The 12,469-nt window shown below is 42.7% G+C and overlaps 1 protein-coding gene across 1 annotated transcript; it reads left to right on the forward strand.

Annotated features, from left to right (window-relative positions):
• Positions 1–278: 278 nt before the first annotated feature.
• HSD17B7 (hydroxysteroid 17-beta dehydrogenase 7) lies at positions 279–11,990 on the forward strand (the record flags this gene model as incomplete). The annotated part of the gene is made up of 7 exons (XM_089501313.1): positions 279–313; positions 2,481–2,684; positions 4,809–4,901; positions 5,684–5,798; positions 8,839–9,033; positions 9,924–10,028; positions 11,922–11,990. Coding segments are annotated over exons 1-7 (816 nt in total), but the record flags the coding sequence as incomplete, so codon positions are not given.
• Positions 11,991–12,469: the final 479 nt, after the last annotated feature.

A 12,469-nucleotide genomic window follows, 5' to 3' on the forward strand; every position in this document is an offset into this window, starting at 1 on the left:
ACATGAGTCAATGAAATCACACCCCTTTCGCCGGCAGATTCCCACTCGCTCCCACCCTCTTATTCTTCGCGTTATTTGATTTGCTCTCGGGATCCTTTACTGTGCGGCCATGGCCGAGTACCCGCCTCTTAGAAGCATAGCTCCGCCCACTTTACGGTCCCACCCCTTTTTGCAATAACTCCGCCTTTTACATGGACAGGCATTCTACTAATTCATTTTGCGGTGATGTTCTAGTCACCCGATCCTCACTACTCATTCCTCCCTGCAGCTGAGCGGAAATGCGGAAGGTCGTGGTTGTCACCGGAGCCAACAGGTAGAACTAAATCGGTGTTCCACTGAGTGTGTTTAAGTCTCCTCTATAGGTGTACATATATGTGGGTTTGTGTTAACACTTTCAAAACGCAGAGCAATCAAATTCTTCACCCAGCCCTGCTAGATTTAAAGCCAGGTATTCTACATAACATTTAATGCTCACACATAGCGAGTATACATTGTGCATATACGTGGACTGAGCCAGGTGATTTGTGTAAGGTGCGCATAAATATCTAGAGATTGCATGGAAATCGTGAAACATTGTGACCCGAAAAAATTAAGTATTTGTGCCATGAGGAAAATGCATGCTGTTTCTTTATCTTAATATATGTTATGTTTATTTGAAAGTTTCACATGTTCATAACAGTGAACAGCCTACATATACAGATTCTGCTTTCTGTAACATAACAAGCAATTGTTCCATACTTACTGAGCACATCATGTTTTCACATTTGACAAAAACTACTGTATTTGCTCGATCATGACGACCATGATTATAAGACGACCCTCCAAAATCTGAATATTAATTTAGGAAAAAAAGAAAAAGCCTGAATATAAGACGACCCTATAGGAAAAAAGTTTTACCAGTAAATGTTAATTCATGTAAACTATTTTTTTTAATAAAAGCTATGATTGAGAAAAATATTTTGTTTTATTTTATATTCCAACCTGCCCCTCAGTTATGCACATCTGCCCCCAGGCTTGTCACTCTGCCCCATAAATGCCTCAAACCCCCTATATGCCACTGTGCCCCATGATAAGCTTTTTAACCCTCTATATGCCACTATGCCCCATAATATGCCTTTGGACCTCCTATGTGCCACTCTGCCTTCAGAAATGCCTTATACTCTTATATGCCACTCTGGCATTTAGGGGGTTAAAAGGCATATTATGGGGCAGACTGGCGTATAGAGGGTTTAAAGGCATTTCTGGAGGCAGAGTGGCATTAAGGGGGTTAAAGGGCATTTCATAGAGCACTCTGCAGAAATGCCTTATGCCCCCCATTTTACACCCCCCCCTCGGGAAAAAAAAAACAACTTACCGGTGCTTCTGACTCCCGGTGTATTGTCTGGGCAGCGTGTAGACGTCTACGCAATTAGCGTAGGCAACTTCCACTGCAGCCGGAAAGAGGTGCGGTTAGCAGAGGGGGTTGTTTGCGTCTATTGCGCAGACCTTCCCCGGCTGTCAGAGAGAATCCCCCGGTGAGGGAAACTCTGATCTCTGACAGCCGGGGAAGGTCTGCGCGATGGACGCAGACAACCCCCTACGCTAACCGCACCTCATTCCGGCTGCAGCGGAAGTTGCCTACGCGAATCGCGTAGACGTCTACAGGCTGCCCCGGCTACACACCGGGGACTCCTGTAAGTTGGGGGGGTATTTGGGGAGGGCAGCGCTGTGAGGGATCTGGATTTAGTCTCACAGTCAGACCTATTTGAGGTCTGATTATAAGACGACCCCTGATTATAAGACGAGGGGTATTTTTTGCATTTGCTCTGAAAAAAACCTTGTCTTATAATCGAGCAAAATACGGTATTAGTTTTCTCAATGCTTGAGAAAAAAAATCAGACCACATATTCCTAATAAAAAATAATGTTAAAATGAATCTTGCAGGTGTCACTCATCAATAACTGAAAAATGCACTCCTGAAAAAAGGGTTAGGTGCCGGAATAAACTAGGAAATGATGGCAAAGCTGTTCTAGCTGTAGGGCAATTTGAGGCCATATGGGATTCTTGGATCAGCAATATATGTCACTTTTCCGCACAAGTCGTGCCTCGTTTCTAAAAGCAGCCCCCAGTGGATGCTTGGCGCCCCCATATCCTATTTTTCTCGTATTTGAGTCCCTCTTCTTAGCCTTTCAATTCTAAGCTTATATATATATATTTCATTTGATTCCAGGCTGGTAGCAGCTACTAAAGCAGAAACTCACCTATTTCAATGTGATTTGCATATATAATTAACACAGATTAGCTGAGACAAAGCAGCTCCTGGGTGAAACACGTTAAATAAGAGAGCTGAATTTTTTGTACTCTGTATTGATCGTATGCATGTCTGCTGCACCTGCTGTAACATGCCATCCTTTCTACTCTACTCTATGAAAGAATTTGGAATACTGCAATAAACAGATTTAAAGAGAAATAGTTTACATTTGTTTTATTACTGTTCTCAGTGGCATAGGCTTGGCACTGTGTGAGAGACTTCTGTCCAAGGATGACCAGATCCGTTTATGCCTGGCCTGCAGGAACACGCAGAGGGCCGAAGCTGCCCGAATGTCCCTCTTGTCCTCTCATCCATCAGCTGATGTCAGTATTGTGCAAGTTGATGTAGGTAGCCTTAAATCAGTGGTACGAGGTGCAGAAGTACTGAAAGAAAGGTGAGCAAATGTGGTATTATATTTGATAACAAAAAACCGCAACATATTGAACAATATTTTATGGCTTTCTTTGACAGCCACAATACACTGCAAGGTGGAAAAAAGCAATGGTTGGACATAGTTTGTGGTTTTAACTAAGGAGTTTTACATACCGTAAAATCTTGGGTATGAGATGCAAATTTGCCTCTTTTTTTTTTTTAACCCTGAAAAGGGGGTGTATATTATATATGAGTACAATATTATCTATGCTGCATGAGAGAGACTACGCAGCATGAACCTTTTCAATATTGCGATTGCGACAATGCTCCTGTGCTCCAGAATTAAAAGGGTTAAGTTAATGATAATAAAAGATCTTCAACACCACAGACTTGGAAGTCATAGGTGCTTTCAGTTCAGATGCTGTTGGTTGTAGCCGTATTAGTCCAGTGGTGTCAATATCAAATAACAGATGGAATAAGTATCTTGTGATAATACCTTTTTTATTGGACTAACAGAATTTTGGAATGACAAGCTTTCGGGAGCTCTTCTCCCTTTCTCAAGTCTAAAACATTTTTGAGCAAAACAACACATAGAATTCAATGTTGTGTAAGCCCCCCCCCCGCCACACAACATTGAATTCTATGTGTCGTTTTGCTCAGAAATGTTTTACACTTGAGAAAGGGAGGGATATATATATATATATATATATATATATATATATATAAACATTTCACTAATTAATCATATTTTTTTTCACATTTTCATGACATGAGATAAACCCAAACTAATAATTGGACCAATTGTGACATTTTCTCAGGGCTATATAAACTAATCTGGAAATTGTTATACTCACCATAAGTAAAGAAAAAAAGGAAACATTGGTGATTATGCATAAAAATGCTAATACACAGTTTCAAAGTTGGCCTTAGCACTGTGGTATTGATCTTGCTAATTGGATCATTGGTTGCTATAGCGATAAGACCACCTTTCAAACTTTTGAATATTTTTTGATAGACTAGATGTAGTGTTGCTTCCTGCTTATTTAGATGGCACTGGGCTTCTGTGCAAGCATGATGTCTTCAGCTTGTCGTTGCTGAACAATTAATGACAGTTAATAAAATGTTACAATTACATACCGAAGTGTCCTTTGCAGTTTCCTACATTAGGTAGGACATCACACTATTTCCAGGGGGAACAAAATGTCCTCCACACCTTTCCCTCTCCCACCCCAATACCTCCATACCTCTTTCCCATTGCCTACCTTTGTTGCCTCAGGAGAGGGGTCTACCAGTGGGAAGCAAATTTAAGTTACCCATTACTAGAAAAAATATGACTATGGTGGTAATACCCAACACACCAGCCAGTAATGGAAGCTGCAGTCAACAACAAAAAGGTTAGTGTGTAGTACAAGCCACCAGAACCCCAGTCTATAACTCCCTTCAAATGAAGTTCAGCTAACAATATGGCTGGCTGAATATTATTGTAGATGCTGTCAACAAAAGTTAGTGTACCACACCCCCCCCAGCCAATCTATAGTTACCAGCTATTATTCCCATAAAAATCAACTAGCAATGTTTCTTGCTCAACATAATTGGAGTTGTATTCAAGTAAAGTTAATGTTGTGTAGTGTAGCTCTGTGATATACATAATGATATAAAGCTAACCTTTGGCACTCTAGTTGAGTACTCACTCTCCCATGATGCTTAACATACCAGACTGGCTGAGAGTAATGAGAAATGTAGTCTTAACAGGTGGAGTATTAACTAACCCTAGCTGCAATACCTTGTGTCTGAAGAAGCAGCTGCCAGAGTGATGGGTAGAGGAAGAGAGCAGACAAAACCATTTTTACACCAGGGGTTATACGGAATTAAATAAAAGCTGCACTCCCATGACTACCAGGTGTTTTTTCTGCTCTCTATGTCCCTACTCTAAACAGCCTATTGTTTCTCCCTCCCCTGCTGCTGCTCCATTAGGTCTCTTTGATTTCAATGGGAGCAATTGCCCCACCTTGCCCCTTCTAGATGCCCATGATGCCTACAGTTGAGCTGAATGCAGTTATTGCTGTTTACCATGTTTATATTGAATAGGATTTAAATTAACAAATTGTCCTTTGGTGTGGTTCTTTTACACTTTTTTTCCCAACAGGTATGGTCGAATTGACTACTTATACCTAAATGCTGGTATAATGCCCAACCCACGGGTTAGCCACAAAGCTTTTATCACAGGATTATTTTCCGGGTAAGGTTCTTAATTGACTTTGTCTTTTTGTTTCATTTTCCGAAAAGAGAATGTTGGAGTGTGTGTATGTATGTATGTGTGTGTGTGTGTGTATGTATGTATGTATGTATGTATGTATATATATATATATATATATATACAGTATTGGCCCGATTATATATATATTATATTATTATTTAGCCCTGCTGCGGGAAACAGCAGCGCCGCAGGGGACCTGGATCCTCCTCTCTGGCAGCCGGTGGACGTCTGTACGATGCAGACAACCACTGCTGCTGCCGGCACTTCTGCCGAGGCTTCTATGAAGGAGTGCCCGCGTGACATGATCTTCCAGTGCTCCACCATAGAAGCCCCAGCGGAAGTACTGGCCAGCAGCAGCGGAGGTTGTCTGTGCGCATCGTGCAGACGTTCACCGGCTGCAAGAGATGAGGATCCCCTGTAGCGCTGCAGGAGACCTGTATCCTCCTCTCTGGCAGCCGATGAACGTCTGTGCCATGCGGGAAGACAACTTCCACTGCTGACGGCACTTCCGGCGGGGCTTCTATGATGGAGAGCTGGCATAGAAGCCCCAGCGGAAGTGGAGGGCAGCATCAGCGATTGTCCACGCCCAACATGCAGACGTCCACCAGCTGCCCCCGGTAGACACCAGGGAGTCTGGGGATCATTGGTAAGTTGGGGGGGGCGGTGGTCAGAGTGGCATGTCTGGGGGGGCATAAAGCATATCAGGGGAACAGAGTGTCACAGAGTGAAACATTAAATGCAAAGTGTCTTTTATACTGTCCCAGGAAGGCCATCAGCATGTTTGCAACGGGAGAAGGACTCTTGACACAAGAGGACAAGGTGACTCAGGATGGTTTGCAGGAAGTTTTTGCAACCAATGTTTTTGGCCACTTTATACTGGTAAGAAGAGACATGTTTTTCTCATTTGATATGCTATTTAAGTTGACATTTTGTAGTTTAACATTTCAAAAGTAGTCTCATCATTTAAGCAACATTGGGAATGTTTCACTCAGCAGAAATATGCTCTTGCTTGATCCTTATAATTTCACATTAACTTATTTCCTGGCATGCCGACCAATCATGTGTAACTACACTCACTACATAAGGAGTATCTGATCACCTGATTTCTGACACTCACTGGAGGACAGGAGAGACTTGGCAGGATCTTTCTAGACTGTGCAGGCATAGTCAATTGCTTCCCCTGCTGGCTGAGTGCACGTTTTGCGATCAGTAATGCAGGACTATGATCAGCACAGACAGATCAGGGGAAAAAATTAGGAATAAATAAATACAATTTATTGGGTGTCTAGTAATGTCAATATACCACTCTGAACAGTCCTACCACTAGTAGTAAAAATGTGATATAGAGTATTTGTAAAGGATGGATGTTGCCGTCTTGAAAAAATAAATAAATCTATGTGATGTATGGCTGTAATCAGGAGATGTTGCTGCACATAAATTATGTCATTGTTCAGCTGTGTGCCCTACAGTACTGAAGAAATTTTTTGCCAAATTACCAAAAAGAAGGCCCTACTTCTCCTGAACAAAACAATGTATAATATGTGCAAGTTTATCAAATATGGAAAAGGGGAATCATGGTTTAACACAGGGCTCGACAAATCCCAGGCGCCAGGTCGCCATGGCGACAGAGAATTTTGTCCTGGCGTCTAGGTTTTGTCAGCCTCTTACATCCAGAAAAAATTGTGGATGTAAGAGGCTGAGTCACCACACGGGGGCGCGGCTGCTGCTGTCTGCCCAGGAGTCTGGGCAGACAGCACAGCCACTCAGAGCCCGCCCCCGAGCCTGAGATCACTCCCACGGTGTCAGGACCAGGGCGAGCAGGTCGTGTAGGAGTCCATGTGCAGGGGATACGGGGAACTCTGTCTGTACCCCTTTATGCATGGTGACACTGATATAGGTACAGACAGAGTAGCAGGACTGGATAGGACGAGAGACAGGAGCTGAGGCAGGTACAGGCTCGGGAGCTGAGGCAGAGAGACGGGAGCTGAGGCAGGTGCAGGCTCGGGAGTTGAGGCAAAGAGACGGGAGCTGAGGCAGGTGCAGGCTCGGGAGTTGAGGCAGAGAGACGGGAGCTGAGGCAGGTACCGGCTCGGGTGCAGGTACAGGTACAGGCTCGGGTGCAGGTACAGGCTCGGGTGCGGGCCCACTGGCAGGTAAGCCCACAGGTACAGGCTCGGGTGCGGGCCCACTGGCAGGTAAGCCCACAGGCACAGGTACAGGCTCGGGTGCGGGCCCACTGGCAGGTAAGCCCACAGGCAGGTTCAGGCACAGGTACAGGCTCGGGTGCGGGCCCACTGGCAGGTAAGCCCACAGGCAGGTTCAGGCACAGGTAACGGTGAGGCCCACTGGCAGGGCGGACGGGAACGGAGGCCCACTGGCAGGGCGGACGGGAACGGAGGCCCACTGGCAGGGCGGACGGGAACGGAGGCCCACTGGCAGGGCGGACGGGAACGGAGTACCACCAGGCCAGGCACGTGTACAGGTTCATGCACGGGTACGGACTTACGCTCGGGTACTGGATCATGCACAAGTACCGGCTCAGGCACGGGTACAGGAACAGGCTCAGGCACGGGTTCAGGCACGGGCACGGGTTCGGGCACGGGTAGCGGCTCAGCGCAAAGGCAGTCCTACAACTTCAATGCCAAGGCCCTGACTGATGGGCAGGGCAGGTCTTATAAAGGCAGGCTTCACTCAGTTCATGAGGCGCAGCTGTACCTGATAATCAGGTTCAGCTCACTCTAGAGGGAGGAGGGTGGCCACTAGTGGTAACTGAAGTATAATTCAGCCATGGTTCAGGCAGCAGAGAATGGATCCTGACACACGGAGTGATCCTGTAGGCTGAAAACGCGGTTGCTGCAAAACCAGCAATCGTGTTTTTAGCTGCCACAGGCAGCTTCAGGGAAGGGGGTTGTGTGTTGATTGGGCCCAACACCCCCCTGCTGCCTGATCGCTCCATGAGAGCGACAGTGCAGCGTTAACCCCTTCAATGCCGCGATTGCGGCATTTAGGGGTTAATTCCCGTTTTGTACGGGGCTCTGCTGCTGGTGGTCTGCCTGGAAGCCCAGGCAGACCAGCAACAGCCAAAACGAGCCCCCACAAGCCCTTTGATGATTCCTGTAGGCATGGAAGCCTACAGCAGTCATCAGAGACTCCCCCCTGCAATGGCTGGTCTATAGACCAGTAATTGTGTCCCAGCTGCCAGAGGCAGCTTCAGGGACAGGGGAGAAGGTTCTTTGGTCTCCACATGAGTATGGAGACCAGCCCCAACCCTCCCCTGCTGCCTGAGAGCGACGGTGCAGCGTTAACCCCTTCAATGCCACAATTGTGTATGACACATTCGTGGCATTGCAGGGGTTAACATTTGTCCCCAGAAGCTTGTGGGGACTAAATATCAGTCAATGCTGTGCTCCAATGGAACATCAGCATTGAAAGTGTTAAAAAAAAAATAAAAAATTATAACCCCCCCCCCCCCCAGCACTGACCTGAAAGTCCAGGGTGCTTCCAGGTCAAATGCTGTGAGTTTAGTAAGTGGACTGATGATGATCAGATCACTCCTAACCAATCCTGGCTCCTAATTTTTTTACCTGGCGCCTAGATTCACAACGAATTTGTCAAGCCCTGGTTTAACAAACATGACAAACAACTCTGGTCCTTAGGATATGAAAAAGCCACAGTCCCGAATGGGTTAAATAACAAATTTAATTCTGGGAATACATAGGGCAAAACTGTTAAATTCGGAAGAGTGTGCGGAACAGGACCTTTACAATAATTACAATATTTTTCCCCTTTTTTATTTATTTAAAGAAAAATTATACTTATACAATTACTTTGGAATTAATCCATTTTGGAATGCTTATTACAGCTAAAATGTTTTTTTTTGGTTATATGTTTGAGCCTAACTATTGACCTATTTCCATAGATTAAAGAACTAGAACCTCTGTTATGTCACATGGATAATCCCTCCCACGTCATCTGGACTTCTTCTAGCAATGCAAGAAAGGGCTCTTTCAGTCTTACAGATTATCAGCACACTCAAGGCCAAGAACCATACAGCTCTTCAAAATATGCTACAGATCTGTTGAGTGTTGCTTTAAATAAGCATTACAACAAGCAGGTTGGTACTTTGAACGTTATTTTACTAACAGAAGGGTGGCCAATGACCGATACTCTTGAGTGGCCAATGACCGTTATAAATCATCCTTCTAGTTTAGTGAATACACATACATGTTAGTTTTATGCTTACTGGGATGTGTGCAAAATGCTGATTTTTCTGTTAATTATGACTGTATGGAATGTAGTAAGTAATGTGCATCCTAGTTCCTGCTGGGTTCTGGCAATAATAGGTGCCCAAACACTTTGCACCCCTCCCACAAGGAATGATTGGAGAGGAACAAGGTGTTTAGTGCATTGTACAGCGCTACGAAATTTGATGGCGCTATATAAAACAAATAATAATAATAGTGTGATTGATGGGTGGCAGCCAGTAATGCTGTGGTTAACAAAGACTGGGTCTGTCTACTGCTCTGTTTTCCTATTTTACACTGATCATGAAACTGTATTGTAGTGCCTCCTATATTAAATGGGTTATATATCTCCTAAAAAACGTGTTGACTGTCCTTTAACATACAATATGTAATTTGTATGGGTTTACTAAAGTGAGAATCATAAAAATTGCAGTTGAACAAACATATGATAAAGATGACAGAAAATGTCTGTTTTTGGAGTTTGTGAAATGGTTTAATACTTTGAAATGCCCCTTTAATGCTTTCTTCTTTTATTCCTTTGTGGAAACCATATAATTATATTTGTAGATTTTATGTTTTGTTTGTACATCTCTATTTATCTTTGTATACCTGTGTATGCCAAGAAGCTCGTGGTTTCCTTGGGATATCCCATTTTTATGCTGTGTGCAATCTTTTCCACAAAGTAGTAGTTATTCACATGGTGTCTGTGCTTTGTTACTTAATGTCATTTGAAAATATAACCAACTTTTTACATCTTTAGGGTATGTATTCCAGTGTGGTTTGTCCAGGTCTTGTAATGACGAATCTCACGTATGGGATCCTACCATCTTTCTTCTGGACGTTTATCATGCCCATAATGTGGCTGGTAAGTAGTCTCTGTTTCATGTTACCAACTGTTCAAAAGCAGTGACCTTTATAAATAAGATACATGATTATAATTTGTAATATTTTCTTTGGACTATCAGACTAATTATTGCAATTACGTCCCAGTGGCCATGTGCTAAGTGACCGTGCCCTCTGGTTTCTGCAACAGTGTGTACAATTCCCTGCCAGAACAGATTCAGTGTAATGATTCAGATTCAGTGTATTGTCGCATGAGAGCTAGTTAAAGTGAAATAACTGAGGATGTCTAAGTTTCTGTAAAGGAATTCTGTCCAATATTCAATGTAAAATAATTCTCAGAGGGTTTATCCTTCTGCATGAGTTATGGTTACACTTGAATAACGGAGAATGAGGAGCAGTTTCTGCTGGCAGTATCAATGCTGTAGAGCCCTGCTTGCTGATCACAATATGATTAGCTGCAATAGAGATTGAAGTCAAGAGGGAAAAGCAACATTTTTCTGTCTTTTAAAAACAAAAGGGATACTTTCTGGTTACAAAAAAGATCCAGAACTGGTAGTTGTGTATTATAAGAGAAAAAAGTGTTTAACCATAAATGAATTGCAACTCCATTGCCACCTAGTTTCGTAGGCAAAATAATCTCAAAGTCTGACATGAACTTTATAAATAGTGATTAATGATGATTACAGATGTGTGTTAAATATTTGTGCCACACTCTAAACTTTCAGGCCAGAGACTTATCTGATTCCTGTACTAGGTCTCACAAGTCTGATCCATTCCAGAATCCTTCTGGGAACCATCAGGAAATACCGTATTTCCCCCATGTATAAAACGCACCTTAATTTTGGGGCCCGAAATTAGAAAAAAAAATGTATTATCATAAAATTCATACTCATCGCTCCCATCCATTACCTGCCCCTAAATTAAACCTAAAGACCCCATCAACCATAACTGCTTTAAATTAACCATAACTGCCCTTAAATTAACCCTAAACGCCCAATTAACCATGACTGCCCCTAAATTAACCCCACCTTCCCTAACTTTCAGCAGCCCAAATATTAATTTTATACTTACTGTTAGATGAGTTGCTGTCTGAGCTGTGTGGACGCTACAAGAAAAGGGGGCGGGGCCAATCAGCAGTGTGACTGCAGGGAGGTACTGGGAAGTAGTAACTGCAATCTACAACCACTGTATAAGACGCACCCAGTTTTTAGACCCCAAATTTTTCTAAAAAAGGTGCATTTTATGCATGGGCAAATACTGTAGCATGCAAGTATGCAAATACATAAGATGAATTGTCCAGGGGTAAATCAGTCATTTAAAAGAAATGATTACCCCAGATTAATTACACTTTAGAAAATTATAGGAATTACTGTAACAATATAGTACAAATATATTACAAAATGGTTATTGGCTAAACCTCTTATAGGAAACAATACATTAATGCATGTTGTACTTACACCAATGTGGATATGTCAAATATAACATTGTTTCAAGGCTGTTTCATTTGCTCATGCCTACTGCTTCAGGCACCGCAAGTTACAGGATTTCTGTCCTGTAGGCTGAGTGCTTAGGCTTGTATGGGAACAGTTGAGGGCAATACATGAATTAACGTTGCTTTTTTCCCAAAAAAAATCCTTTATAAACGTTTGTTTAGAGATGACGGCGGAATGTTTTGCCCTGGGTAGCTGCCTGGTTTTGCCCTGCCATGAAAAGTACTGTGAATTACTTATATTAGTAATGCTCAAAAGAATAAGTAAAAGTTTGCGTACTTTCTCTTCACAATTACTTCTGCTGTGTGCTAGTGTATATGTAAGATATATATGAATTTTTTTTTTAATGTTATATATTTGAAAACGTATTTCATATGCATAAAATGTTGGTTTTTTTGTTTGTTTTTTTTTGCTTACGGCTGTAGATCCGTGTCTTTACAAACACTTTCACCATCTCACCATATAACGGAGCGGAAGCACTGGTATGTTTGTGTGTATGTAGGGGGGGGTATTCTGTTATTCATCTAATTGTTTTGTTTTAATTTGCAGGGTGTTTACTTCTTGTTGGAGTTTATAGCAGGTTTATATTTTCTGTGGATTAGTTAAAGATGTTTATTTTGTGTCTGCTTGTGCAATGTTAGCAATATTAATTTCCTTGATCAATTACCCCATGATATACAGTAGCATGCATGGAATCCAGTGACAGACAAATGAAAAAATACAGAAGGGGAGCACAACCTAAAAAAGCATATATATTCAGATTCCAGGTTGTGGCAGATATGACCAACGTGTACACCCAACAAATACTATTTAAAAGATTCTATCTAAGGCACAAATATTGGGATTCCATCAGGCTATATGGCCATATATATTCTTAGCCCGCCATTCTGTCAAAATACCCAAATTTTGGCGTATACTATCTAATTTGACATTGCTATGTTGCTTACACACATGAAACAGAGATACCAGCTAT

Source organism: Sceloporus occidentalis, unplaced genomic scaffold, assembly GCF_023333645.1.
Source record: "Sceloporus occidentalis isolate IW3139 unplaced genomic scaffold, rSceOcc1.0.p SCAF_170, whole genome shotgun sequence".
NCBI classification, from domain to species: Eukaryota; Metazoa; Chordata; class Lepidosauria; order Squamata; family Phrynosomatidae; genus Sceloporus; species Sceloporus occidentalis.